We start from the raw sequence: 24,131 nt of genomic DNA on the forward strand, positions 1-24,131 counted from the left end.
TGCACACGATCACTCACTGGTGTCTACCTTCCCCGCTGACTAGTACAGTGAAGTCACATTGTTCATGCACGCACATTCCAGTCCACTCTCCTTGGCTGCCAGGTCACAGCAATGTCACGCCAACCATTCTCCTTGTATTAACAGTGGCTGGACTTTGTCCGGACAGATCTTGTATTTAGAAACAGTAAACAATCACAACTCAGGGCATGCAGTTATTGCCAAACCATAAGCAAGTCTGGAAAACAAAGGAGAGGAACCTTCATTTATAGAGGAAAGGGGGGAGTTAGGAGGGTTTTTCTAAAAGGATTTTATTTATTTATTTAGACAGAGGGGAAGGGAGGGAGAGAGAGGGAGAGAAACATCAATGCATGGTTGCTTCTCATGTACCCCCACCGGGGACCTGACCTGGCCCACAACCCAATCATGTGCCCTGACTAGGAATTGAACCCGTGACCCTTTGGTTCACAAGCCAACACCCAATCCACTGAGCCACACCAGCCAGGGCAGGAGGGGTTTTTATATCCATTGAAGGAAACCTGGCAGTCCAAATGCAGTGGCTTTTCATTGGCTGCTTTGTGATGGTCTCTCATTGGCTGAGCTGTTGCTGGGTTAGGAGAAAATCTTCTTCCAGCTGGGGTAGTAACTTTTAAAATATATTTTATTTTATTTTTTAAGATTTTAAAAAAATTTCTAAAAGATTTTATTTATTTATCTTTAGAGGGGAAGGGAAGGGGACAAGTATCAGTGTATGGTTGCCTCTCATGAGTCTCCTGCTGGGAACTGGCCTGAAACCCAGGCATGTGCCCTGACTGGGAATCGAACCGCGATCGTGTGCAGGCCCATGCTCAATCCACTGAACTATGCCCGCCAGGGCTTTATTTTTTAAGATTTTATTTATTTATCTTTTAAAGGGGGAGGAGAGAGGGAGAGAAACATCAATGTATGGTTGCCTTTCATGCGTCCCCTGCAGGGAACCAGCCTGCAACCCAGGCATGTGCCCTGACTGGGAATTGAACCGCGATCCTCTGGTTCGCAGGCCCATGCTCAATCCACTGAGCTACACCAGTCAGGGCTTGGGGTAGTAACTTAAAAAACATCTGTTGGAGATACACATGTCTCTTCCTGTTGGGGTGGTTGACAATGAGTGGTAGGATGGAGGAACTCACCCCACGGGCCCACCCACTCCAAATTCTCTTTGAGGTTTTCTTTATTAATTCTCACAGCGGGGGTCCCAACAATGCCTGTGGTCACTCCAATGTGCCCCAAGAAGAGTGGAGCGAAGGAAGAGTCTGCTTGGAAAGAGGAGGCGGCCCTATCTGACGGCAGTTAAATATCCCACTTAGCAAATCTCCCCGACGCTCGGACAAGCGAACCTGATGCCGGCTCTCTCGCAGTGCAAGGCTGGCCTCCCGGTGCACGAACTTGCATGAGCTCGTGGTGTTGTGTTCGCCCTGTCAGGTTGGGCCTGGAAATGGGGCATCTAGTCCTAGGTGTCCTCTGTCCCCGCAGGTGTCTGCCAGGACCGTCAGCGTCCCCCGGCTTTTGGTCAGCAGTCCAGGCCTGATGCCGCAGAGACTTCTGCCACACTTGTTCCTGGGACCCGGGCTACCAGCACAGCACTGACAGAGCCGGCGTCTGTGCCTCCCCCACCACCCATCCATGCTGCCTCCATTCACCTGCACCTACCCCCTGAATGGCCTGAGTCCTGGGGAGGAGGGGTGTTTAAAAGGATCCATCTGGTGTCCAGTCCTGTCCTCTGGCCTCACGTGAGGACAGGAGTGAGCGAATGGCCCGCGGTGGTGGAGGGCCATCGGCTTCGCCAGTGCACTGGGCCTCATCTGGGGAAGCAAGAAAGGGTGGTAGGGGAGGCAGGACCAGGGTCAGAGGGTCAGGGGTCCCAGTTGGGCTGAAGAGTGCAGCCAGGAGGGGCCCCCAGTGGGCCTGGGCCTGCAGAATGCAGGGACAGCCCCCCGAGGGCACCAGGAGCCGAGCCGCGGACCACGGCCAGGTGACCTCACTTGCTGCCTTCAAGTGCGAGGTGAGCCGACATATAGTTTGTGGGTTCGAAGCCAGGAGGTGGGAGTGAGGTGCGACAGGAAGCCAACAGACGTGCGGTCCTTTGAGGGGTGGCCCGCAGTTTTAGCCTCAGCCGGAAGATGGCGCAGGCAGACCCGCCGCTGTGCCAGCAGGTGTGGGATGGAAGCAGCATTCCGAGCTTGCAGGAAGCGGGGCGAGTAGGGAGTCCAGGCAGAGCTTGTCTCTGGAGAGGGAATTTGGGGTGACCTTTGCTTTCTTCTTGGTACTTATGTGTTTTCCAGAAGTGAAAACACACTTCTGGAAAACAGTGGGGGGCATGCCAGAGGCAACCACACATTGATGTTTTTCTCCCTCTTCTTCTCTTCACCTCCCTAAAACTAAATAAATAAAATATATTTTTTTAAAGTGTGGGACGGTGAACAGCGCACACGCCCCCACTTTATTACTTTGCGAGTCCTTGCCCAGTCTACAGAGAATGCGAAGGGACGTGTCCTTCCCCAGCTCTGCGCCCTGTGCTCCCCCCCCCCCCCCCGGCTCCTGCTGCCAGTGGGGGGACCCTGGGCAGACCCTTCCCACGTGGGTCTCCAGTCCCCCTCCCTGCAGTTCGGGTGACCTCATGGACCCAGAGCACTGGTGCTGTTGGGGGCGGTGCAGCCCACCTGTGTCTTCTCCTCGCCTCAGGGGTTGTCCCGGGGAGTGGTGGCCTGGCTGTGTGTTTCGTGGGGCAGGCAGAGGGGGAGCCCCTCCGGGATGGCGCCAGCGCAGGGGAATTCTGGTGTGGAGCTGGCGCGCACCGCCTTTCTGGAAGCGTGTCCCTCAGATAACAGTGGAGTGAGAGTGAAACCAGCTTATTTTAGAAGCTGCTGTCCAGGGTTGATCTTCAAATGTCTGAAAAATCAGAAGACGAGGAGAGCTCTTAAGTAGGGAAGGGGTTGTACTTGGTGAGGTGGCCACACCTCCAGAGGCTCTGGGGACAGCCCAAGGGGCACATGTGGGACATCCCACATCCAGGTCCAGAGTGGGGGCCCGGGTCACCCTTCCTGCCTCCTGGTCCTGTATGCAAGCTGGTGTCTCTCCTTCCAAACACCCGAGTGTGTGAAGGACATGAGGTGAGGGTCTTAGGAGGGGACTGGCCATGAAAGCAGAGGGGGGGGGGCTGTCACAGGTGGGAGAGGGAGTGAGCTGCTTGCCTTCAGGCAGAGGGGGCGGCAGTGTTAGCCACCCCCACCATGGTCTGCACACCCAGTGGGCAGTCGACGGGGCCTCTCCTGCCCTGGTTGGCCAGAGGGCAGAGGGCAGGTGGCCACATGGCCTTGCCCTTGATCTGCAGCCAGGCCCACGCTTCTCTCTGGGAGGGGTGCTGAAGCCCGGGGCAGCTGCTCCAGGCCTGCACCCTCTCTTTCCCAAGCCCCCAGCCCTGGTTGCCTCCCGCCTGTCCCAGGTGCCTCCTGGCCCCTCCCCAGTTGTAGCTGTCTCTGCAGACTGAGTTTTGCTTTCTTTTTGGCAGGAAGGAACCTGACTGGGAATCCCCTGAACTGCCCAAAGACCAGAGTGAGTCACCCCTTTCCCGGCTGCCAGGACGGAGGTGTCACTCCCTCCCAGCTGACTGGAGGGGGTAGGTCGGCTACTTTCCGGTCAGGGCCATGCCACCAAGGCTCCTCCTCCCTCTGTGCAAGCCTGTTGTCAGGGTCAGATTTTTTTTAAAAAGTGCGTGCATGAAAATGCTGTAAAAGCAGCAGCATTTACAACGAGCAAAAGTGTTTTCACGCCAGAAGTGCTGGCTAGTCCACAGGCGGCTGGCTGCCTTCCCGGCGGGGGAGACCTGGCTCACGAAATCTCTGGACATGGGGCAGGCAAGGCTTCTGCTGCGTCCCTGACCCGGAGAAGTGACACCCTGGACGGAACTCACTGCAGAAGTCAGGCGGGTGGCTTCCTAACTTTTACCCGGAAGGAAGCAGGTGCTGCAACTGAACCTCTTCTTTGCAAGAAGGACGATTTCCTGCTGAGCTGCTGCTGGGCTCCCAGAGATGGGGAGGAGAAACTTTCCCCACACCTGAGACCGCGCCCGGCCGCGCGGCTGCAGGTGGGAGGTTTCCACCGCGGCTTCTGGCCCACTCAGCCTCCAGTCCGGAGCTCGTATGGGAGGCAGGGCGGCTTGGCTGCTGCAGTTTCCCAGGGACGCGGCGTTTGGGGTGGGGGAATTCCAACGGCCAACCAGGTGGTCTTAGGCAGCACGATGCGAGCACTTCCGCCCCCACGTGGACTGTTCACGGCAGAGAACGTCAAAGCCCGTTCTTCCGCGTATTCCATCCTCCGGCAGTTGCTCAGATGATCCCTGGCAGCGGGGGTGCCAGCTGTGCTGTGGGACTCGGCGTGAGGATCCTCGTCTCCCCGAGCTTTTCTGCTCCCTTTTCTGCAGTGAAGAGCGAATTCCCGCTCTCCCGTCACTGGTACGAGACGAGATGCTGTTTGCCAGCTAGTTAGAAAGGCCCGCGCTTTCCCAAACGAGACATCACCAGTTCGGTCCCGACGCTCCCTTGGCACGAAACAGACTGGGCACAGCTCCTGCGCACTTAGTTGGGGTCAGCACTTTGCCCTCCCGGCGCTGCCCCGCCTTTCTTTCTGGCCCAGACCACTGCCTTGTTTCCAGATGTTTCTATTTGTAGTCCACATTTCTGTGTGTCTGGGGGCCGTAGGCTGTGCATTTTTTTGTTGGTGGTAAAATTCACATAACATAAAATTCTGCATTTAAACTATACAATTGTGTCATTGGCACATCTGTAATATCGGGTGACCGTCACCACTATCCAGTTCCAGAACACTTCCCCAGAGGAGACCCCGTCGCCTTCATACTCTGGAAGGGAGCGGGGCCTTTTCGTCCTTTTTTCTTACAAACCTAACTCAAGCTGGGGGGAGGGGGGGCAGGGCGGGGAAGGCGCCACCGCGGTGCCCTCGGCCTGGGCGTGACCCTTCGTGGACACCGGCCAGGTTCCCCAGAGGTGAGGAGCAGAGAGGGGTTTGCTGCAGGAGTCACATCCTCTCGCGGCGCTCGAAGCTCCACGGACCCCGAGACCCGCGGGCTCCGCTTGGGAAACCCGAGAGGTGAATGAATGAGGTAGTGGTCACGACATCTCCAACCAATCGGCTCCCGCTGCGGCTCCTTGCGTGCTTCTGGTAGGCTATTTTGTCAGTCCGTCAAAAGACGGCAGAGGCGGAGGGGCGGGGGAGAAATCTGGCCAATCGGAGCCCGCTGCGGCTCCCTCGGTGCTCTGGTAGGCTCCTGTGTCAGTCCATCAGGAGGGCTCGGGGGTGGATCCTCGGCGGCGGCGGCAGCGGTGGCATCGGCGCGGCGGGAGCGCAGTTCTAGGCGCTCGGCGACCGTTGGTGAGTCGGGCGGCCTGAGTCGTCGTCGGGGTCGGGGTTCGGGGGTCGCGGTCTGGGCGGGGGCGAGCAACGCTGGGAGGCCGGGAAGGGAGGCTGGGCCGCCGCCGCCGCCGCCGCCGCGCGCTGCGCGGGCCCGAGGGGATTTTTCGAGGCGCGGGAACCGGAAACAAAGTCGGCGCGGGGCCGGCGCAGGAAAGTTCGCGAACGCCCGCGGGCGCCCTGCCGGGGGTCCCCACCGCGGGGTCCCAGCGCGGAGTCGACAACGCCGGATCACGATGCAGGGTCAGGGCCTGGGCTCACCGCACAGCCTCTTCCCCAGCGTCGCTGCCCTGGGCGTCTGCGGCCTGTGGGCGTCTCACCGCTTCCTTCCTCGGCCTCAGCGGCCGGCTCACCTGCCCCTACCTGGTCCCTTCCTCCTGCCCGCGGAGGGGCCTCCCGACCTGTCGGGGTGTGGACCAGTCCCCGCACCTCGGGGCAGCGCTCGGGCCTCCCGGCCCGCCCTTGTCCCTTTGCTGCCCCCCGCGGCCTAGCCCCCGGCCCCGCCGTCCTCCCACCCACCTGCCCCCAAACTCCGCTTCCTGTCCCTGCCCCGGCACCCGCGCCCTCGCCGCGGGTCCCAGCCTCCCATTCATTCTGCTGTTCGTGGAAGCGTTCCTCCGTCCGCTCATGTCAGGGTGGCGGTCGGGGTGCTCGGGTCTGCCCGCAGCCCGCCCCCGGCCGGGGAAGTCTGAGCGGAGGCCGGGAAGTCTCTTCGGGCCTCCGAACCTGGCGCGCTCCCTGGGATGGCGCACCGGTTCCCTCTCGCACGGGAGCGCCAGGGGGCGGGGCGCGGCCCACGCGGGTGGAGGTGGCTGGTGAGGACATGGAATTGGCTGGAACACGGGCCTCCTGCCGGGATCCGGCGTGGAGGCAGCTGCCAGAGAGATGGAGCCTGGAGTCGGGGGAGGCTCTTGGGTCACAGAGTGGGGCCGTCCTCGACGGTGACAGTGAAGGCCCTTAGGACAGCTGCTCACCAGAGCAGGCACTCGGCGCGAGTCTCGCAGAGCCAGGCCGTGCGGGCCCTGACTCCCAGCCCACAGCAAGGTGCCCAGGGGCAGCTTGTCACAGTGGAGAGCCGCAGTATTTAGTGGTAGGGGGAGGTTCCAGCCAACCTGGAATTGTTGCTTGAGTGTTGGTTTAAACAGCTTTATTGCAGTACAATTTACCTATCACAACATCTACTGTTGCTTGAGTTGGAATTTCAAACTAGCACATCCTGCCGGCTGCTTTCCCTAGAGCCTTCTCCTCGAATCAGCAGCTGGCAGTGTCCTCACACGCCGGAGCCGCTGCTCTCTAGGCCCAGCCCTGGGCCCCACGGAGACCCCAGGCTGCAGCGCCCACAGGCTCTCATGGGCCTCTGCTGTGTGCCTGCTGGTCCTTTTTCCTGGGACAGCCCTTCCTGTGTCCCCCTGCGCCCAGACCTCTGCCACCTGAGGCTGTGTTGCGCCACGGGGCCCTGTCGACTCCATGAGCAAGTGACACCTGTCTCCCCAGCATCATGTGTGATCCCAGCTGGAGCTGGGACATTAGAGCCAGTGGTGGGTGGACAGGGAAGGCCACGGGCCGGCCTCTGTCTGCTGCGGTGATGTGGGGGAGGGGCTGTCGGCCTGACCTCTCTCTCTAGGAGTTTCTAAACTTACTGGGGAAATAAACCTGAATGTCATTCCTCTGGGGACCCGAAGGAATATGTTGTTTTGACAGTGGCTGGGGACTAGGGCACAGGATTTACAGCGACTACTTTTGCTAGAAAAAGCACTTTCTCGAGGAAGAACAAGGCCTTTCCACCGTGAGTTCTGAGTGTCAGGTTTGCCCCCCTTCCCCCCCCCCATGGGAGTGCCAGCCTCCCACCCATCCTCCACCAGGGTGTACTGACTGGGTGTGGCCCACAGGTGGGTTTCCACGAGTGAACAGGGAAGTGCAGGAAGGTCCAGGGAGGAAAATCCAGAAAAGTGTACACAGAGGTCCCACGATTATGCTGAGAGCAGGCGCAGCTTCTGTCTGCCCTCGAGTCCATGCTTGCTCAGGGTGCCCCATCCTCCCCCTGGGCTGGGCAGAATGTCCACAGGGAGGGCACGTCACTGCCCAGGGACCGAGCCTGGGCACGCTGAGGCAGGCTCAGCAGAAGCTGTCCCAGAGAGCTGAGATGTGTCCAGCTTCAGTCAGGAGTGGGGCCCAGACCGAGTCCTCTGCAGGGCCCGGCAGGGGTGGAGGTGGCATTTACTTGGGTGGTCTCGAGGACTGGTAGTGATTAGACCAGGGAATACACAGTCGGGGTAGGAGGGGGCGCGGAAGGGTGACTCAGCTAGCAGGAATGGCTGGCGAGGGTCCCAGGAGCATGGGGCCCTGCTTTGGGCCAGGTTGGTGGGTGCACAGGGCTGGGAGCCTGGGGAGCAGCAGGGAGTCGCTCATGTACCCGCTGCACTGGCCTGGGTCCCTTCTCCTCACCCTCCTGGCCCTGCCTCCTGGTGCGTGCCTCCTAGAGGGGACAGTCAGTGAGGGTCTTAGTGGAGCCCTCCACATGAGCAGAGACCCTCCGGCTGGCAGGGTGGAGTTGGGGATGTCCTGGGGAGGAGCTAGAGGTCCAGCTGCGTGTTCAGGCCCCTCTGGTGGCCAGTAGGGCCTGGAGAAGCTGCAGCCGTGAGCCTGGTCACCACGGATGGGGTCAGGGCCCCGCAGCTGGTAGAGGGGAGAGCCACTGGGTTTGTGGGCACGCTGGAGGGGGCGGATGAGAAATGTGTGGTCTGTAAGAATTTGGCCACGGCAACTGAAGGGGGTGTGTGCCAGCCCTACACTCCCACACTCAGGGACAGGGAGACAGATGAGAGGAGCAGGGTGGTCATTGGGTCACGTGAGATGGGACAGAATTATTGCGTGGTGATGAGCTACCCTCCCCTGTTGGCAGCCCCAGCATTTAACAGGAGAGAGGAAGTGTGTTGGTGCCTTGGGGAATGGGGCCTTGGCTGCCGGGCTCGGAGGCCTGCCGGCCACGTGCACTCTGGAGTGGATGGTTGTTGGGTGTAGGGCGTATGCCTGTTGCCTGCTTGGCGTAATGCTGGCGTGAGAACAGATGGCCTCAGTGCAAAGTTAGGGGTTGAATGTGCGTTTCCTTGTGAGGGCCTCACACTGAGGCTGTGGGGGGGGTGGTAAGCTTCGTGAGTGTCCCTAAGGTAGGCTTGTCGCAGGGCCCAGCTGACCCGGGCAGAGCCGAGGGAGCCCTGCTGCGGAAGCCCAGCACTGTGCACAGCAGAGGCTGCTGTCAGGGGGGACAGCGAGTCTGCGAGGTTTCCGCTGGCCCTTCGGAAGTGCTGGGGCCCAGGTGGGATGGCAGTGCGGCGCCGCCCCCCCAGCCTGTGCTGCGTGTCTGATGGGACACGGGTCTGGGCAGCACTGGCCATTGCGCCAGCACGGCTTGTTCTTGCGGGTCATCCCTGGTCTTGGGCGGCCAGGCAGGCGCAGTGGTCACACAGTGAGGGGTGGCCACCGGGGGGAGGTGTGGGGGCCGGGCAGGGAGCCCCCTGTCCTCTCCAGCTGCCGTGCTGCCAGCCCCGGGGTGCGTCCCCTGAGCGCAGTCCCGTGGGGCTTTTACAGGGGCTCGGTCACAAAGCAGGACTGGTCAGCGCATGGCCGCTGGTGGTGAAGTCAGTCTGCAGGTCCCCCCACCCCAGGACTCGGGGTGGCTGGTGTCCAAAGGGGCTTGGGAATGACAGACGGTGCTGCTTTGTCCCCCCACACTCTCAGCGGTCCCATGGGTTTGGGGGCTCTGTGCCAGACCAAACGAGCATCTGACACACCGCACACTGCACCTCCAGGGTCACCGCCGTCCCGGGCTCCTCACCACGGGGCGACACTGCCTGACCTTGACACATGGAACCAAAGTTCCTCCGTAAACACAGCCTTGTAGGTGGGAAAAATGCCTTTTAACAAAGGGACAGGCTGTCACGGGGAGTTAGCACACTCGCCTCAGGTGCGTGTTTTGGGGAAGGGGGGGACCGAATGGGAGCTCTGTGAATGGACAGGTTTCCTGGGTCTCATTTTTATTTATTTTTTAAAGATTTTATTTGTTTANACTGGCGGTGAAGTCAGTCTGCAGGTCCCCCCACCCCAGGACTCGGGGTGGCTGGTGTCCAAAGGGGCTTGGGAATGACAGACGGTGCTGCTTTGTCCCCCCACACTCTCAGCGGTCCCATGGGTTTGGGGGCTCTGTGCCAGACCAAACAAGCATCTGACACACCGCACACTGCACCTCCAGGGTCACTGCCGTCCCAGGCTCCTCACCACGGGGCGACACTGCCTGACCTTGACACATGGAACCAAAGTTCCTCCGTAAACACAGCCTTGTAGGTGGGAAAAATGCCTTTTAACAAAGGGACAGGCTGTCACGGGGAGTTAGCACACTCGCCTCAGGTGCGTGTTTTGGGGAAGGGGGGGACCGAATGGGAGCTCTGTGAATGGACAGGTTTCCTGGGTCTCATTTTTATTTATTTTTTAAAGATTTTATTTGTTTACCTTTAGAGAGGAAGGGAAGGTGAGAAGGAGAGAAATATCAGTGTGTGGTTGCCTCTTGTGAGTCCCCTGATGGGAACTGGCCTGCAACCCAGGCATGTGCCCTGACTGGGAATCGAACCATGATCGTGTGGTTCGCAGGCCCATGCTCAATCCACTGAACTACACCAGCCAGGGCCCTAGGTCTCGTTTTTAACCAACTCACCTGAAAGTCTGCGTCGGAAGGTAACGTGGAAGCTGAAGGAACAAGCAGGACGTTTTGGTTCTGGGTTGGAGTGCTCAGGACACCTGGCCCCCAGGCTGCTGCCCCAAGGGCGGGACCCCTTCCTGGGCTCGCCTTGCGGGGTCTGCCAGGGAGCCCGGGCTGGTGTGGCTTTTGCTGGAGGGAGGTTCAGACGGGCCAGCAACACGCAGGTTTTGTTCTGGGGTTTGGGCAGGTACGCGCGGGCTGCTTTGTCCTTGTGCCGCTTCTGTGATGTTTCTGGAAAGTTGAAACACACTGATAGGTGAGGTTTGAACGGAATGTTGAGGGCTTGAGCACCCCCAGGATGCGCACAGGCACCCCACACCCGTCCTGCCTGCGGGTGGTGCCCTGGTGCCGTGAGCTGGGACCCCTCCCTCCTCTCCTGTGTGTTGGTGGCTGTGCCCACCGAGAAGGGGCACTGGGACCGGGCTGAGGTCCCGCCGTGTGTTGGGGCTGTTTCCTGTTTCTGCCAGTCGAAAGGGACACTGATTGTGTGTCTGACAGGAGACAGTTGATGGAGCTATGACACCGGTGCCACCTGCCACCTAAGGTGTGGCCAGTCCGCCGAGAGTTGGGCCCTGCCGAGTGCAGATGCGGAGGGCAGGGCCCGGTCTGCCAGAGGCCACAGGCCGCTCAAGCGGCGGAGCCAGAGTTTAAAAGAGCGGCGTCGCCCTCCCCCGGCGCTCAGCACGCAGCCTGCCTCCCGCACTGGCCTGTCGCCTGTGGGGAGTGCACCGTGACCAGAGAGTCCTTCGCGCTCCATGTTCCGTTCCTGCATGTTTGTCACAGCAGGTACAAAGTAGAGTTTCGACCGAAAGCACGTGGCCCCTTCTCTTCTCAGTGACACTCTAATCCCTGTATCTGATGTAGCTGAAGCTGTCTCCTTAAACCACGAGCGCTTCATGGAATCCATTTGGTAGCGTGACCAGGAAAAAGTGGGACAGGACGTGCGGCACATGGGGCCGGTTGCAGTGGGCCACGGGGCTGTCTCTCGTTCTGCATCTGTGTCGTGCAGGCCAGAGAGGGTGGGCCGTCTGGTCGTGGGACGGGTGGGAGGGTTGACCAGGGTCCAGGGTGGCCCTGTGTTTAGAGAGCACGTGCACTGCGAACAAGTGACAAGTGTGCCCTTGTGTGGAGTGGCTCTGGGCACAGCGTCTGTTTGGTGCCAGGGGTCTCTGCAGGCTGGGAGACTGTTGTGAGCCATGCAGGGCCTTCGGGTGTGAGGCTTCCCCAGGGCCAGGGCCCACCCCAGAGACACAGAGTGCCCCCTGCCTACCGCTGTGTCCTGTGGAGTCAGGCCAACGTAAGACAGCAGGCAGACCTCTGAGCGTCACTGCTGCTCTGAGCAGACCCTGTCTCCTCCTGGTAGGGGCCTCGTCTCACAGCCTCCTGACTGGAAAGTCGCAGGCTCCGGCCCCAACCACAGGCAGACTCGAGAGTGTTTCTGGGTGTGGGAAGGAGAGCCCTTCCGTGTGCGCAGAGGCTGGTGGTCTGCCTGGGTCTCGAGTGTCCTGGAGGGAACAGTGCTTCGCATTCAGGGGCTACTGGGCAGTGTCAGCAGGGAGGTGGCATCCTCCATGCTCAGATGCAGGCTGGGTGACGTCGAGGAGAGGGTGGGCGTGTGGGTGCCAGCGGGTGCTGGGGGCTGGTTGCCTCTGTGGCTGGACCCTGCTTTCAGTGTGGTGATGGAAGCAGGGCTGGACTGTTTCCCAGGCTTCCCAGAGCACTCAAGTCCTGCTTCTTGGGTTCTTGGCCACCGGTCAGCCTGAGGACCCAGAGCCCTGACCACCAGGCCGGGGCGTTTTCCCCCGAGGGTCACAGTGGAGTCGGGTGCCTCGCAGGACGGCTGTGACGCACTCTGTTCCTCCTCAGGGCTCGGTGGTCCCAGGGCGCGGCCCCCATGGCTGCAGCCAGTATGAGCCCTCCCAGCACCCTGGATGCGCTGCAGTTTGGCTTCGCCAAGACCGTCCTGGGGACCAAGCTGGAGGACAAGTACCTGTGCTCTGCCTGCAAGAACGTGCTGCGCAGGCCCTTCCAGGCACAGTGTGGCCACCGCTACTGCTCCCTCTGCCTGAGCAGCATTCTCAGGTACGGCGTGGTGGGCGCGGTGTGCGGTGCGAGGGCCCTCTGCCACCGGCTGCTGGCACAGCGAGCGGGCTGCACCTGGGAGCGGAGCACCTTGCTTGCGGGGGCTTGGCCGTCCGAGGAGCTGGCCGGCCCCCGGGGCGGTGTGGGCCAGTGGGCTGCTCGCCGCTGTCTCACGCAGCGTCTCCCCCCAGCTCCGGGCCCCGGAACTGCGCCGCCTGTGTGCACGAGGGTGTGTACGAAGAGGGCGTTTCGATTTTGGAGAGCAGCTCGGTACGTGGAAGGTCTCGTGGCTGAAACGCTGACCAGAAAGCATTTTGCCTTTCCTTTAACACCGGGGTGGGTGAAACTCCAGCAGCTGGAGATGACCCAGCGCTGCATGGCGTCCGTTTCGGGCGGGTTGAGTGCAGAGGACTGGGCTGTACAGGGCCGGTGGAGGCTTCACGGCTCGGCCGCTCTCTCCGCAGGCTTTCCCAGACAACGCCGCCCGCAGGGAGGTGGAGAGCCTGCCGGCCGTCTGCCCCAGCGAGGGCTGCACCTGGAAGGGGACCCTCAAGGAGTACGAGGTAGCGCCTTTCTGGGGGGCACGGCCCCTGGGAGGGAGGCCCTTCCTGAGCACGGCGCCTCCCGGGTCTGCCTCTCCGACAACTGGGGGCGGGCCCACTGGCACTGGTAACACACCTGCTGAGACCCAGCCGCGCGGAGCACAGACCCGCTCCACAGAACCCCCCGCGGCGTGGCCTCAGTCTCCTGGCCCGTGGACCGGGTGCAGCCCCTGTCATGGGGAGGGGTGGCAGGGCGCATCCCTCCCACAAGCCGCTGCAGCGGGTCCCATCTGTGCAGGAAACCAGCCTCCTGGCTCGGGGGGTGGGGGGTGGGCTTCTCTGTCAGGTCTGCAGGTGAGGCTTTTCGGCTTTTCTGGTTTCAGTTGTGCTGACATCGGCTGTTGTACAAGTCACCTGCACAGGCTGCCTGGGGTCACACACAGGCACCTGGCCCAGGGCAGGCAGGGGCTTGTGCGCAAGGGTTCTCCGTGGCCTGTCTCTCTGCCAGGCCAGGTGGCTTGTGTCCCTGCATTGGCACTTGGGGCTTCTGTGTGATGGGCATCTGGCCACCAGCCATGCAGCTTGGAGGCCCAGAGGTGCCAGAGCATGTCCAGTCATCTGTCACCTTCTTCTTAATGAGTGCTCATTGCCATAATGTCTCGGGCAGTCACTTGCACACAAGGTTCGCAGTGGCCATGCACCCTCCCACTGACAGAGGGACAGAGGAGACGTGGCGAGTTCAGACTCGGACCGTCATGAGGCCAGGAAAAGGAAGGGGACCCTGACCCAGCTGGAGTGCGGATGGGCCCGAAGGCACTGTGCTTGGCGAGATGAGCCGCACCCAGGAGGAGGGGTCCAGGGGGTCCCTGGAAGAGCCAACTCAGAGACTGGAAGCACAGTGGTGGTGGCCAGGGGGAGGGGGTGGGGGAGGGGTTGTGGCAGTGGTGCAGAGTGACAGGCTGGGGTCTTCTGGTGGCAAGGCCAGGGAACTGGGTGGTGAAGCCAGGTTCTCCCATGGTTAGGTGAGCTCCCGCCAGGGCAACCCAGCATCGAGTAGGCCTGGGGCTGAGCCAGCAGGGCTGGGGACAGTGGGGAGGGGTGTTGGGTCTGTGTGGGGATCCTGGAACCCTGGGGGCTTCTCCCTGCCTGTTTCAGCCACACGCGCTGCTCTTGCCCTCTGGACCGCTGGACTGGGTGGTCTTGGGCTGCTCGACTGTGTTCTGTGTTCTGCCGGAGAAGCAGCGGGCCTCTCTGGGAGGAGCCTCCTGGGGGTGGACAAGGAGTCGCCAGGGCCTGTGACCGAAGCCCCTCTGGGCTCCCCACTCCCTGTTTGCCCCTCCTGGGAGCAGCGACCTCTGCCCCGTGGGTGGAGGCCCGGCCGCCCAGAGGCCACCGTGCTGCACCTGCAGAGACAGGGGACGCTGCTGGGTCTGGACCTGCAGCTGTCACTGCCGTTCAGAGGAGCCGTGAGGTCGGGTCTCCCCTGGGTGGGGTGGGCCATGTGGGGCACTGTATGCCTTCTGAGGGAGCTGAGGGGCCCCCGGGGACAGGTGGACTGACCCCTATTCCTGACTTCTGTGGTTTCTGCCACCTCCAGGCCTGCGGTGCAGGCAGTGGCTCCCTGGGCCTCCAGCTGAGGCCAGGGACGGCAGCCAGCCCTCGGCTCCTGCTGTGGCCGGCAGGCACGCAGGCTGGGAAGTCCCTGGCTGCCCTGAGCTCTGGAAAGTCCCTGAGAGCTGGTGCGGTCACGTGGGAGGTACGGCTGCTCTAGGACACGCCGGCCTTGGCCTTGGACGTGTCGATCGAACCTCCCCCGCCTGTCAGCACCACAGGCCTCCGGGCACAGGTGCCCCCCACCCCACCAAGCTAGAGCCCGCCATCACGTCTGAGCTGGCGGCCCAGCTCGGGGCTGCTCAGCACTGGGGTGGCGTTGCAGGTGCTCATGCTGGGGCGCACGCGGGTGACAGCGTGGAAAGGTGGAGGAGACCCTGCCATGCCTTGGAGCGCTCTGCCTTTGCGGCATGTCCAGTGTCTTCCCAGAGCTCAGGGAAGGGCTCCTGGACTGCCTGCTGGGCGCCTCCCGGGGCTGACCTTGGCCAGCTGCTCTGGAGGGAGGGGGCCGCAGGGCAGGGGGCGGCGGGGCCAGGTGCTCCTCTCTGCTCTGTGCTTCCCCACCTCGTTGGAATTCTCCGAAGGCCTCCTGGGGGTGGGGAGCTGTTGGAGCCTGCTCTGGGCACAGGCGGGGCAGTGTCGCTGCTCCAGACTCGGACCTGGGGGCAGGCAGGCAGGTGTGATCCGCCTGGCTGGTGTGGCCTCGCACCCCTGCCAGGTAGGTGCCTGCACTCTCCAGGGGCTTCAGTCCGAGTGCAGCTCATGCAGCGTGTCCTGCTCAGGGCGCACCCTCCAGGGGCCTCACGCCCTGACCGGCTGCCGTGCCCTGGTCTTCACTGAGGCCCGTGGGGTCAGCTGGAGCGACTGCCTTGTGCTCAGTGTGGCTCCGGCCTGGTCCGGCCCTCGGGGCTCACCGTGCAGGGGGGACCCACGCACAGGAGGCCGCAGTGCCCTCTGGGTGTGGGAGGTTCCTCAGGGGCTGAGCCTGGAGGAGGGGCACAAGGAGTCAAGTCTCCCCTCGAGCTGCTACCCCGTCTGTCCATCCGTCCCGGGCTGCCTGCGTCCTCCGGTCTGTCCGGCTGCCGAGGGGCCACCAGGGAGGCTCTGAGAGGAGACGTGGACACCCCTGACTCCACGTCTAAAGCCCCTGGACCCACCTGCAGGCCTGGCGTTCACCTGTCACTTCTCGCTCCTGAATGACGAGCGCTGAGCACCTCCCAGGTGGAGACGCGGCCCAAGTGTCGGTGCCCATCCTCGGGGCTGGGGAGCAGCACATTTGGGGCTCGCCTTGTGCCTCTCAGGGTCACAGTGACCCTGCTCCCCAGGGTCCCCTGAGCTGCCCTTGCTTGTGGGGGGACCCTCTGCAGGGCCCTCCGTCCCCGGCAGATTCCTTTTCTCCACGTCACCCCCCATGGCACACGGCGGCGTATCCTCTTGGTGAAGAAGCCAGACACAGAGGACAGTCCTGCGAGGTCCCGCTGACACGCGGTCCCTGCAGGAGGGAGGCAGACCGGCAGAGACAGGGAGTCCACGGTGGGGCCGGGGCTGGGGGGGGGGGGACCGAGTGTCTGTGTGGGAAGACAGGCCGTCCTGGAGAGGACAGTGGTGGCAGTGGCGGCTGCACGGCAGGGTGACTGGCCCTAAGGCTGCTGAGCCGTGCCCTGAGCTGGGGTGGGGACAGTTGCTGTTATGTTGTGGGTTTTATCACAATGACAGAAACACAGGCACAAGTGTTTCTCGCGCCCCCGCCTCTCGCCGCCCTCTCTGCCCCCATCACAGCAGACCCTTCCCCGGAGTCACCCGCAGTCTCTGTCTGGCTGCTCAGCCTAGCACCCGGGGGGAGCTGGTCAGGGGCCCAGACTGGCCTGTTCTCCCTGCCGCCTCCGAGGCTTCGGGCCCTTGGCATGTGCCCTGGTCCTGCCCTTCCTCACCTTCCCCTGGTCCACGTGGCCGCCCCAGGTCCCTCAGAGCCCTCAGGGTCTCCCTGTCAGCTCGTTAGTAGTGAAGCAGCGACCTGAGGCTGGACTGGGTCCCCTTTGGATTCCTGGCCCCGAGGCCTGAGTCAGCCCCTACACTGTGTCTTTCTTCCGCACTGCCCTGGCTTCTCCTTGGTTGCTCGCAGGACCCTCCTCTCCTAACCCCTGTAGCCTGTCACGAGAGGGGACCCCGCGGCCCCTTCTCACAGCCGTTGGCCCTGGTCACGCCTCTGCCCTCTCTGCTGGCTGCCTGGCCCCCGGCCAGCCTGTCCCTGTGTCGCCCACTGGGTCTCGGCTGCCCCTCTCTGCTCCTGCCTTCCTGCACCTGTCCCCCGTTCTGCCTGTGCCCCCCTTCACTGTCTGGCCAACGTCCGTGAACGTCACCTGGAGCGGTCCCCTCTGTGCCCCGTGGTCAGCACAGGGAGCAACGCACTTGGGGTGGCTTGGGCGGGGTGCTGTCAGCTGGAGTGGGTCCTGGCCTCTGGCCCGGAGCGGAGGTGTTGGAGGGTTTTGGTTCTCGGCGCCTGGCGTGTTGGCCCTCGCTGGCACTGTGGGGTTGACCAATGGGGAGTCACGGCTGGGTGGTGATCGGCAGGATGCGAGTAGTGTGGCCACTGTGGTGTCCCAGGGGCTCTGTAGACACCGTGCTCCTGTGTTGCCAGAGCTGCCACGAAGGACACTGCCCCTTCCAGCTGACCGAGTGCCCGGCGTGCCGAGGCCTGGTGCGCCTCGGCGAGAAGGAGCGGCACGCTGAGCAGGAGTGCCCCGAGAGGAGCCACACCTGCCGGCACTGCAGGGCCCCCTGCTGCGGGGCCGACGTGAAGGTGAGGGCGGGCCAGGGCGTCTGCGGTGGGGCCGTGTCGCTGCGGAGGTCGGGTGTGAGGGCCTGGCCCCCTTGTCGGGAGGGGCCGCTGCACTTCAGGAAAGCGCACTCACACAGGAGGGCAGCGTGGGCCGCGGCTGTGTCGGTGTCCCTGTGCCGGGATGACCGGGTGGGTCCCAGGGGTCACTCCGTCCCATCCAGAACTCCGCCGCCGCCACGCCCAGACGGGACAGTGACTCCTTGTCACTTTGCCTGGTGGCCGTGGACTGCACTTCTGATCGGGTTGCACGGCTTCTTGGCCCTCAGCAGCTCCCTGTGGGAGCTTTTCCCTTGCGTTTGTTCGTAGAAGAGGCCGGCCAGTCTGTGCTGGCTGAGTGCCCCCCCGAGTGCGCTTCATGTGTCACTCTGTCCCCCTTCCTGTAAAATCTTAGCTCTGGAGGCTGGTCTGGGCCAGCCTGTCGGGTGGACGCCAGGCGCTTGCAGCCTCGGCAGGGTCTCAGGTGTTGCAGCTGGTCGGTCCATCGCCAGAAAGTCCCGCCAGTCCCCCTCGGCCAGCGCGGCCGTCTCCTCCCCGCCCTGACACGTGGTCCTGTCTCGGTCAGGGCTGCAGACGGTCTTGCTCCGCACTGTGCTGCCCTGGCGGCTGCTGGCGAGAGGAGGTGCTGCCGGCCCCGAGGCTCCCGCGGGGCCTGTGGGGCCCCCAGTGTCTGGTCTTTGAGGGGGAGTCTTGGGAAACTGCGAGCCCTGTGGAGCCGAGGACCCGCCCTGTGGTCAGGTGCCAGGCCTGGTCTCTGCGTCCGCGTGCCCCCCGTCCCCCCCATGTCCCCCCTGACACTCCGAACTGCTTCCTTTGAAGGCCCACCACGAGACCTGCCCCAAGTTCCCCCTGACGTGTGACGGCTGTGGCAAGAAGAAGATCCCACGCGAGAGAGTGAGTTGTGCCCTGGCGCCTCTGAGGCCAGTGGGTGGCATGAGCCTGGGCCGTGAGGGGCCTGTGCCGGGGGGGTCACGTCCTGGCACCAGGGGGACGCGGCAGCCCAGGCGGGGCCGCCCGTGCCACCCTCTTCTGTTACGTCTTTGGTGATGGAAACAGCCAGCCTGGGCAGCAGCTGAGCGCAGTGCGGCTGCGGCTGTTCCTGGGACCCCGGGGTGTGGCAGCCACCTCCCCGCCTCCACCGCTCTGTCCCGAAGCCTGTGTTCGGGACAGGCAGCGGGCGTCCTTGGCTGTGGGAGAGGAACCCCGCCGTGGGTCCGCACTGCCTCGGCAGGTGAGGTTTCCACCTCGGAAACCCTTTGTCCCTCATGGTGGGAGGGCGGGGTGGTAACACAGGGCTCGCTGCGCGGTCCGGCCTGCGGGCACTGCCCGGCTCACAGCCCCGACCGTCCGTGCTGCCCGACCACCCGTCAGTCGGCTCCTCGGTCCCCTGTTGCTCTTGAGTGTTGGGGTCACTCTTTCAGAGAGAGGCTGTAGTGTGCAAAGCAGCCACGGGGCTCCGACTGAGAGCTAGCACAGGGGCTCGCTGAGGTCGGGGGTGCAGGGTGGCGTGGGGCCCACGGGGGCCGGTGAGGCGGGCTCCGCCTGCCCCGGATGCCCGTCCGGCCTCAGGCCTGTGTGGCGGGAAGATGGTTTCCAGGGGCGGCTTCGGTTGGCGTGTCTCAGACACGAGCACGGTGAGCGCGACTTTGCCTCCAGGCCCCGGTGCCCCTCACACCCGAGTTCGGCCCGGCACCTCTGCCCGTTTCTTCTCAGAGGGGCTCCGTCCGGAGGCGAGGCCCTTTGCCCTGTTGCTCCGCCTGCAGGTGGTTGGCTGGGAGCGCGGTTCGAGGTCTCTGCTGCTCTGGCTGCTTCTGACTCAGGCTCAGCCGTGTCCCTGTTTCCGGGACCGGCTGTTCTCACGGTCCAGGTCCCTGGTGGGGACCACTGCTAGGTGTCCTGCGGCCACTCCACGTGTGGGAGCGTCAGTGTGTCCTGGCCTCCCTGTTCTGCTCCGGGGGTCTCAGCGCTGCTCTGGGTCAGTGCCTCAGTGGGTCAGAGCAGGTGTCTGCCCCCTGGCCAGGCCGGCCCCTCCTCGTACCCAGTTCCCTGGGAAACAGGCTCGCACCCCAGCGTCGGGGCACTCCAACCCGCTGCGTGGAGATGGTGCGGAGGGGAGGGGTCTCTGTGTGTGTTCTGAGGTGTTGGGGCCCAGGCTGCCGCCACCTGGGTGTGGCCACCATGAGCATGCAAGTGTGTGTGACTGCGTCTGCACAGGTGTGCACCTGGGTGGGTGGGTGTGCACCTGCGTGCACTCCACCCTGCAGAGAGATGCGGCTTTGGTGACGCCTCGCCCCCCTAGTTTCAGGAGCACGTCAGGGAGTGCGGCCGTGGGTGCCTGGTGCCCTGCCGGTTCCGCGACGTCGGCTGCCCCGCAGTGGTAAGTCCGAGTGCTCTTGGGGGTCCCCTTCTCCTGCGCCACGCGCCCCCTCCTGAGCCGGGTTTTCAGCAGTGGTCCCTAGCTACCTGTTCGCTCCCACCTGCCCACTGCCTGTGCTCTGCAGCAGGGCCCTTGGCTGCTCCACCCATTCTCCTCCCAGTGCTCCCCTCGTCCTCACGGCCCGACCCTGACTACCCCCACCTGCTGGAAGTGCCCAGCGTCCCTCACCTCCCTGCCACCCAGTGGGCATCTCAGATCCCTGCCACACACCAGTCCTGCACCCCATCCAGAACCAGCACCTTGGTTCACCTGCCACTTTGGCGGGGTCTTGCCTGCCCAGCTCACCTCCGTGGCCTGCGTGGCCCTTCCCGTGTGACCTTGGCCCTGGCTGCTGGGACCTTGTCCGCCTGCTGTGGTTACTGGCCTGGCTGTCCTCCAGTACCCTGACCCCTCCCACCGCAGGGCTTGACCCTCTCTGCTCCGCCCTCCCTGGTTCCTGGGTGGCTCCACCCTCCCGGGCAGCTCTCTGTCCCCGGGCCCAGCCCAGCACCCCTTGCCCGCCCCTGAGGGGTGGGGCCCAGGCAGCGTCTCTGGTGGTGGTAGTCCTGTGGGGCTCTGACCTACCCTGGTCTCGGGTGTTCAGTCCTTAGTTCTTTTTTTTTGTTGTTTATTTTAAAATATTTTATTTACTCATTTTTACAGAGAAGGGGAGAGAGAAAGGAACATCAGTGTGTGGTTTCCTCTCATGTGGCCCCCACTGGGAACCTGGCCTGCAACCCAGGCCTGTGCCCTGACTGGGTACCGAACCGGCGACCCTTTGGTTCCCAGGCCGGCGCTCAGTCCTCTGAGCCACGCCAGCCGAGGCTGGCTCTTGTGTCCCCAAGAACAGTGTGGGGATAGTCCTGCCTCTGCCCCTCAGTCTGTCTGCTCCCGTTGCCTGGGGGCGCTCAGGCAGGCCACTCCTGCTCTGAGCTGGCTCCCTGGCACAGAGACCCGGGCGTCCCGGGGGTGAGAGTGGACACGCCACAGGTCTGGCCCCAGCCAAGCTGCAGGCTGTGGAGACCTTGTTGGTTCGATCCGGCCCTGGGAGATCGAACAGCACCAGCTGGCTTTCTCCTGTGTGGTGTGCACAGCGGCCCCTGCAGCTCATCCCAGGAGACCCCTGGGACGCCTGGGGTCTCCTGTCTAGGCACCGTGGGGTCCACTCCCTGGGGCGGGGGCACCTCACATGCACATTCGTTGTTTCTACTTCTGATTTTGTGAGAGCGCCAGCCGCTCTGAAGCCCGCTGTGGAGGGTGGCGGGCCGTGGCTGCAGAGTCAGGCCAGTGCAGTGGGGACGGTCCCCTCCAGCGCCGGGAGCCCCTCTGTGCTGTGCTTTCCCTGGTACCCTGAGCATGAGCCGGCGAGCCAGCAGGAGGGTGTGTGGTTCTGAAACACGGCTGACTTCCGGCAGTGACAGAGGAAACGCGGGCAGGCAGACGAGGCGGCAGAGCCTGGTGTGCATCGCCGCCCCCCACTGGGCACGTGCGCCCCGGAGGCTGTGTGGCCGGGCCTGCGCTGTGCGCAGGTGTGAGGACGAGCCTCCCTGTCTGGACCGCAGGTGGAGGGCGAGGAGCAGCAGGAGCATGAGGGCCAGTGGCTCCGCGAGCACCTGGCCATGCTGCTGCGCGTCGTGGAGGCCAGGCCCCCGTCCCAGAGCCAGGGGGGCGGCCAGGAGGCCAGCGTGCTGGGCCCGGGGCTCCCTGCGGCCTCGGAGCTCCTGCGCAGGTGCGAGGCCCTGGAGAGGAAGACGGCCACCTTTGAGAACATCGTCTGCGTCTTGAACCGGGAGGTGGAGAGGGTGGCCATGACTGCCGAGGCCTGCGCCCGGCAGCACCGGCTGGACCGGGACCGGATCGAAGCCCTGAGCAGCAAGGTTGGTGCCCGGCTGGAGCGCTGTGGGGCCGGGACTGGGGGGACAGCTCTGACCTCTAGCACGGGCCGCTCTCTGCCTCTGCACAGAGCCCCAGCCTGAGCCGTGCTCACCACGGGGCCGGCCTGAGGGGGTGGCAGGGGGGGCTGTGGGGTGTGTGCCTCACTCTCTTGTTAGAACAGCCTTTGAACCCTCAGGCCGAGGGCTTGGGGGGGTGGGGACCCGAGAGAGGCTGGCCCAGGGAGGTTCAGGAAACCGGGAGGAAGGGGGCAGCCATGCAGTGGAAGATGGTCTTCGTGAAGCAGAGTGGGAGAGGCTCCAGCCCTGCATCCTCACGGGGCTCCCCGGCCCCCAGGTCCAGCAGCTGGAAAGGAGCATTGGCCTGAAGGACCTGGCAATGGCAGACCTGGAGCAGAAGGTCCATGAGGTGGAGGCGTCCACCTTCGATGGGGTGTTTATCTGGAAAATCTCGGACTTCGCCAGGAAGCGCCAGGAGGCCGTGGCCGGCCGAGTCCCTGCCATCTTCTCCCCAGGTGCTGTTCTGCAACCTGTGCCCGAGTGGCTGCCGTGTTCTGCTCCCTGCACAGAGGGGCTCCCCATCTCAGCAGGGCCACCAGGAGGGGCACCTGCGTTGGGCAGGCATCCCCGAGGCGGGCCTGTTCCCACGTGGGCCTGCCTCTGCTCCAGCCTGGGCTCCAGGCCACGCTCATGCCCCTTCCCACCCCCCGCTCGTGGGTCTCCTGGTGGGCAGTGGGCAGAGGGAGGGGAGGAGGCCGCTCTCCGCCTGTTGCTCAGAGGATCACAATGGTGGAGCCTAGCGCGCGCCCGGCCGCTTCCCACCCCCGTCTCATTTCCCCACCCCCCACCCCAGCCTTCTACACCAGCAGGTATGGCTACAAGATGTGTCTGCGTTTGTACCTGAATGGGGACGGCACAGGGCGGGGCACACACCTGTCGCTCTTCTTCGTGGTGATGAAGGGCCCCAACGACGCTCTCCTGCGCTGGCCCTTCAACCAGAAGGTGCTCAAACCGTCCCAGGAGGCCAGAGGGGCTGGGGGGGTCGAGCGCTAGCCAGGGTGTTGGGACTGGTGCTCCGGTTCTGGCCCTGGGGACTGCCATCGAGTGCTCTGTGGGCCATGGGCTTCATGGCCACCAGACCCAGCAGTGAGAAGTGCCACCTTGGAGAACCTGTGTCAGAGGCAGGGGCGCAGCTCACACTTGGGCTGGGGCTGCGTCCTCCCCCTTGAAACCCAGAGCCCGCAGTGGGTCGAGGAGCTGGGGGTCAGGGATGAGGTCAGAGCAGAGCCGGGTGGCTTCTGAAAGGAGTGTGGCCTGGGTGCGTGGGTGTCACCAAGGAAACACCCTGTGGGTGTGGTTGGTAGCACAGGGCTTGGCTTCGGGGCCTGTGACTCTGACAGAACTGTCAGAACGAGTCACCAAGGGGCAGGGGGCAGGCAGGCTCATGTGGCCCCCCCGGCACTGTCCTCCCAGGTGACCCTGATGCTGCTTGACCAGGACAACCGAGAGCACGTGATTGATGCCTTCAAACCCGATGTGACCTCGTCCTCCTTCCAGAGGCCCGTCAGCGACATGAACATTGCCAGCGGCTGCCCCCTCTTCTGCCCCGTCTCCAAGATGGAGGCCAGGGGTTCCTACGTGCGGGACGACGCCGTCTTCATCAAGGCCATCGTGGACTTGACGGGGCTCTAGCCGCCTCCACGGGGGCCAGGCAGCCTGGCCAGCGGCTCGGTGAGGAGCTGCCGTGGTGGGCAGGAGCCAAGCGCACGTCCCGTCAGGCAGGAGCCAGCTCCGCGGAGGGTGCCCAGCCCAGGTCGAGGCTGGGTCATCCTGTGGGCCCGGGAGCTCTCTGCAGCGGGAACGGCCAGGCGAGGTGAGCAGAGGGCAGGGGGCCGCAAAGGGAGGACCCCTGGTGCCTGGTCTCACCCTTCCCCCCTGGGGAGCAGGGACAGCCTTGGGCCTGGTGTGGCTCCAAGGGGGCCTACCGCTGCAGCCTGGCCTGGCCGGCGAGCAGGGCAGTGGCCCGTGTCCTTAGAGCGTCCATCAGCTGCGCCTGCGGCACGCGTGGGGCGCATAGTCAGGCCCCTGAGAGACGGGAAGGCTGGGCCGTCAGGCCACGGCAAGGTCCTTATTAAACCGTTGACCCTGTGTGGTAAGTGGTGTCCCTCGGCTCCAGCCTTAGTCACGGGGTCCCTTGAGGGGCTCCTTCCTGGCCTCCACAGCCCCTGCCTGCGTCTCCAGCTCTCGGGCAGCCCTGTGTTTCCTGACACCCCAGCTCACAGCTATGGGCCTCGCGAAGCTGACGTTTCTTCTGGAACGGTTTTTGCTGGCTGGCTCCTCCCTTGGCTTCCCAGAGGGCTTCCTGTTCTGCGCCTGCCCCACCCTCTGTGCGGGGACCCCAGCTCTGGGAGAGTGGCCCACCGCCTCGTTCGAGCTTGGGGATCTCTCAGCGGCATTGCTCCCAACCCTGCTTCCCTGCACAGAGAAGAGCAGGACTTCGCTGTACCTACCAGCTGTCTCTTCAACAGCCCAGGCCCCT

General features: G+C 63.7%; 1 protein-coding gene across 1 annotated transcript; it reads left to right on the forward strand.

Moving 5' to 3' along the window:
* Nucleotides 1–5,359: 5,359 nt before the first annotated feature.
* On the forward strand, nt 5,360–23,748 carry TRAF2 (TNF receptor associated factor 2). Its single transcript, XM_037036564.1, has 11 exons — nt 5,360–5,421; nt 12,080–12,295; nt 12,487–12,565; nt 12,760–12,858; nt 17,087–17,248; nt 18,104–18,178; nt 19,584–19,661; nt 21,263–21,577; nt 21,930–22,107; nt 22,446–22,594; nt 23,066–23,748. Exons 2-11 carry the CDS (start codon nt 12,108–12,110, stop codon nt 23,282–23,284), a joined length of 1,542 nt encoding a protein of 513 aa, XP_036892459.1. The 5' UTR covers nt 5,360–5,421; nt 12,080–12,107; the 3' UTR covers nt 23,285–23,748.
* Nucleotides 23,749–24,131: the final 383 nt, after the last annotated feature.

This window comes from Sturnira hondurensis, unplaced genomic scaffold (genome assembly GCF_014824575.4).
Source record: "Sturnira hondurensis isolate 20B ecotype Veracruz unplaced genomic scaffold, ASM1482457v3 Scaffold0022908, whole genome shotgun sequence".
Taxonomy (NCBI): Eukaryota; Metazoa; Chordata; class Mammalia; order Chiroptera; family Phyllostomidae; genus Sturnira; species Sturnira hondurensis.